The sequence below is a fragment of the Grampus griseus genome, assembly GCF_964374135.1.
Source record: "Grampus griseus genome assembly, chromosome: 20".
NCBI classification, from domain to species: Eukaryota; Metazoa; Chordata; class Mammalia; order Artiodactyla; family Delphinidae; genus Grampus; species Grampus griseus.
In genome coordinates this window covers 11,701,412-11,706,129 of record NC_139014.1, presented here as the reverse complement: position 1 = coordinate 11,706,129, position 4,718 = coordinate 11,701,412, and the positions used below count along the sequence as shown (strand labels likewise).

At 55.8% G+C, this 4,718-nt stretch overlaps 1 protein-coding gene across 1 annotated transcript; it reads left to right on the top strand.

Moving 5' to 3' along the window:
* Positions 1 to 219: 219 nt before the first annotated feature.
* Positions 220 to 3,088, top strand: ACTG1 (actin gamma 1). The gene is made up of 5 exons (XM_082679735.1): positions 220 to 317; positions 759 to 1,127; positions 1,403 to 1,841; positions 1,943 to 2,124; positions 2,213 to 3,088. Exons 2-5 carry the CDS (start codon positions 765 to 767, stop codon positions 2,354 to 2,356), a joined length of 1,128 nt encoding a protein of 375 aa, XP_082535861.1. The 5' UTR covers positions 220 to 317; positions 759 to 764; the 3' UTR covers positions 2,357 to 3,088.
* Positions 3,089 to 4,718: the final 1,630 nt, after the last annotated feature.

Genomic DNA, 4,718 nt, shown 5'->3' with positions numbered 1-4,718 from the left:
CTCGCAGGGTCTCGGGCGCGCGGGGGCGGCGCGGGCGGGGCGGTGGGGGGCGGGGCGGGTGGGGGGCGGGACCGGGCGCGGGGCCCCACGTGCCCCTGCCGGGCGGGCCAATGGGCGCCCGGCGTTCTGAAAGATCGCCATATATGGACATGTTCTGGGGCCGCGCGCGCCGCCGGCCCGCGCGCGCGCCCCGCTCCGCTTAAATACGGGCGGGGGAGGCCGTGGTCGATCTCACTCGCCGCAGCCGGCTCGCGCTCCTTGTCTTCTCGTCGCTTGCCTGCTCGTTTTTTCGCGTCTTACGGCCGCCTCCTCCGCCGGTAAGTGAGCAGGCCTGTGTGGCCTGGCCCGGTATCCGGGCCCCCGCGCCCCTTCACAGGCCCGCTTTTCGCTCCTGGCCCCAGAGGCCCGGCCGCGCCGACGCCGGGAACAAAGGGTAGCCGGGCGGGGTGGAGTGGGTGAGGTGGGACGCGCCCCAGCGGGTCCATGGAGGACTCAGTGGGGGTGCTGCCGGCGGAGGGGGCAGGGCGAGGGCGGGGCCGGGACCGGACCGCAGTACTGAGAGCACCCGGCCGTGTCTTCGCGGAACAACGCTGTTGGGGGCGTTACATAAAAGCTAGTCTCGGTTCCAGACGGTTACTCTGTTGCCGGGGCGGCTGGTCGGGGGGGGGGGGAGGCGGAACGTCTCGCGGCGAGGGCATTTGTGCAGGGGCTGTTCCTGGGCTCCAGGGCGCGCCTGAGATGGTTGCATTTTTGAGTAGATCGCAATGGAAGAAGAAATCGCCGCGCTCGTCATCGATAATGGCTCTGGCATGTGCAAAGCGGGGTTTGCTGGGGATGACGCTCCCCGGGCCGTGTTCCCGTCCATCGTTGGGCGTCCCCGACACCAGGGCGTTATGGTGGGCATGGGGCAGAAGGACAGCTACGTGGGCGACGAGGCCCAGAGCAAGCGTGGCATCCTGACTCTCAAGTACCCCATTGAGCACGGCATTGTCACCAATTGGGACGACATGGAGAAGATCTGGCACCACACCTTCTACAACGAGCTGCGTGTGGCCCCCGAGGAGCACCCCGTGCTGCTGACGGAGGCCCCCCTGAATCCCAAGGCCAACCGTGAGAAGATGACCCAGGTAAGCGTGGCCGGGTCGATTGGGCCGTTCCATCTGTTTCACAAGTCATTTCATGCTCAGTTTTGATTTTTGAAATTCAAGGTTTTCTTTCACTATTTCCAGGGTTCTGTTCTTCTGGCATTTCCTCCCTGAAGTCTCAAGGTTTCTTATTTGTGTTTCTGCTTGCGTCTTTTTCTTTTCTTCACACATCACATTTGTGGCATGCTGGCATGGTGTGTGAGCATGGGGTGGTCCTGGGTCCTTTCCATTGACTAAGGAGCTGTTGCCTCTTGCAGATCATGTTCGAGACTTTCAACACTCCGGCCATGTACGTGGCCATCCAGGCTGTGCTGTCCCTGTATGCTTCTGGCCGCACCACTGGTATAGTCATGGACTCTGGGGATGGGGTCACCCACACGGTGCCCATCTACGAGGGGTACGCCCTCCCCCACGCCATCCTGCGTCTGGACCTGGCTGGCCGGGACCTGACAGACTACCTCATGAAGATCCTCACGGAGCGTGGCTACAGCTTCACCACCACAGCTGAGCGGGAAATCGTGCGTGACATCAAGGAGAAGCTCTGCTACGTTGCCCTGGACTTCGAGCAGGAGATGGCCACCGCCGCGTCCTCCTCCTCCTTGGAGAAGAGCTACGAGCTGCCTGATGGTCAGGTGATCACCATCGGCAATGAGCGGTTCCGGTGTCCAGAGGCGCTCTTCCAGCCCTCTTTCTTGGGTAGGTGTCAGGCAGGCAGCATGACCTCCGTCTGAGGCTGTTGAGAGCGGAGGTGCCTTTCACCTTGAACGTGACCGCTGAGAGTGAGCTTTGTCTCTTAGGTATGGAGTCCTGTGGCATCCACGAGACTACCTTCAATTCTATCATGAAGTGTGATGTCGACATCCGGAAGGACCTGTATGCCAACACGGTGCTGTCTGGTGGGACCACCATGTATCCCGGCATCGCCGACAGGATGCAGAAGGAGATCACGGCTCTGGCCCCCAGCACAATGAAGATCAAGGTGAGTCAGAGGTGGTTGTGGGCTTGGGCTTGGCGGCCTTTCTGGGAAGACAATGCCACTGACTAAAACCACGTTCTTGTTTTTCCAGATCATCGCTCCTCCCGAGCGCAAGTACTCGGTGTGGATCGGGGGCTCCATCCTGGCCTCGCTGTCCACCTTCCAGCAGATGTGGATCAGCAAGCAGGAGTACGACGAGTCAGGCCCCTCCATTGTCCACCGCAAATGCTTCTAAACGGACTGCGAGCAGATGCGTAGCATTTGCTGCATGAGTTAATTCAGAAGTATAAATTTGCCTTGGCAAATGTATACACCTCATGCTAGCCTCATGAAACTGGAATAAGCCTTTGAAAAGAAATTTGTCCTAGAAGCTTGTATCTGATATCAGCACTGGATTGTAGAACTTGTTGCTGATTTTGATCTTGTATTCAAGTTAACTCTTCCCTTGGTATATGTTTAATATCCTGTGCATATCTTTGATTTAAACCCCTAGTTAACACGCGGCTCCGTCACTTTGTGGCTGAGGTTGAGAACACATTTATGGAAGAGGAATCCAATGGCTTGATGAGAATCTGGGAGACCAGGAGTCTCTCGATCTGTGCAGGGTATTAATGTGTCAGAGCTGCCTATTCCAGGATTTCTCTAGAGGCTGGCAGGAGTCCTGAACCAGTTGTCATTTCTGTTTTGCCGGTCTTACGGGGTTGGGAAGGTCTGAGCCTTAGGACTTGCTTTCCTTTCTTACCGAAGTTTTCCCGCCAGAACACCGTGGGTTGTTATTTACCTTGAGTTGGAAAACAGTTTGCATTCACACCTGTAAATTTATTCTTTTAATTTATGTAAGGTTTTTGTACGCAATTCTCAATTCTCTAAGAGATGACAACAGATTTTGGTTTTCTACTGTCATGTGAGAACATTAGGCCCCAGCAATGCGTCATTGTGAGGAAATAAAAGTGCTGCAGTAAACTGATCAGTGCCTCCTGTTTTGGGGAATGGAAGGTTGGGTGAGGGTGGAACAACCTCGGCTCAAATAAGGCAACAGTTTGGTTTCACCCAAACCAGAGGTGAGCAAGTGGTCCTAATGAACATCTCTTCACAGCTGGAATCTGCCTCACGTTGTGGGCTTGGGGGCTTCTAGGAAAAGAACCTGGCTGGGATTGGCCCCCAAGCTGGTGGAAGGAGGAATCTTTTTATACTTGGTGTTCTCAATTTAGCGTAGGGCTGTGCTGCCATAGAAGCACTTGGGGCCACGAAGGGCATGGCTTTCTCCACACACAAGTAGTGGAGGGCGTGGCTTTCTCCACACACTGGTAGTGGTAGGGTGAGACTTGTTCTTTGGTCAGCATATCAAAGTGGAACAACCGTGGGGTTAATAAAATAGAGCCTGACCGTTGAGCCATGGAACCTGCGATCTGATGATAGAAGTGTCATCTGGTGACATGAACATGACTCTCGCAGGCTCTGAGCTCCTTGATGGCTTCTGCCCCAAAACTTTATGTAAAGGCAGGCAGAGTCTTCCTCGGGTATTTCAGATTTTCAAACAATTCTTTGCAGGTTGGGTCAGAAAGGTAAGCTTTCTTCGCTAGATTGAAAAAGCTTAAGGGTTTGGAAGAACATGTTTTTGAAATCTGGAGGTTTCATGCCTTTGCTGTTGGGAAGCAAGTTTCACCAGTGGGGGCTCGTGGTGCTTTCTAGCTTAACCTCCAGGTAGTTGGGGAGAGGGCTTCAGGGTCCAGGGAGGGAGGCCCTGTTAGGCTGGGCTGGATTGGGAGTAAGGGGCCCCAAGAACATACAACTGAGGGAGATGTGGAGTCTCTCCTTTGGGGGGCAGAAGGTGGACGCTGCCAGTCTCACACCTCCGTCTGCTTTGCCCCTGTCCCCTTGCTCATAACCTCCCTGTGACCACCTGTGGAACGCACAAGAGTGACAGGTCAGAAATCACTGTTTTGCCCTGGGCAGTATTCCGCTTTCAGTCAGGACTAGAAAATCTGATTTGAAGCATGAGCAGATTCAGGGAACAGGATAGACCGGACTGAGGAGAGCCGCCGGGGAGGACAGAACACCTTTAGGAACTGGGAGGAAAAAGGTGGCTGCCTGGGTGGCCACGATCCCAGCTCCATCCACTCTTCTTGCATTGGGCACGGTGGGCAAGGCCCTCTACTCCCGGCCTCCGTCTCCTCTGTCCCCTCTGCAAACTGGAGAGCGGTGCCTGCTCCACGCGGAGGCCAGGACACCCTCCCTGTGCGTGGAAGGGGCATGTCAGCCCACCCTCCTGCTCCTGTGGGGTATAGCAGAATTTCGGCAGCACAGAAGACACTGGCCATTCTTTGTGGTGCTCTGGGGACAGTAACCGGATGTCAAACCCAATGAGTGTACCCACTGGATGACGGCCGTTGCCTGGCCGAGCCTATTGGAGAGCTTGGCACGCTGCCATCCATCAAAAGACACTTCACTGCCAAAGGGAGGCACTCACGGTGACCTCTCCCCTCGGGCCCCTCCTCCAGCCCCTGTGGAACATCTCACCTTTTGTCAGCATCGTTTCTCCGGGTAGCTCTGCGTACTGAATGCACGAAAATGCTAGGCTTTGCAAAGGAGAGGGA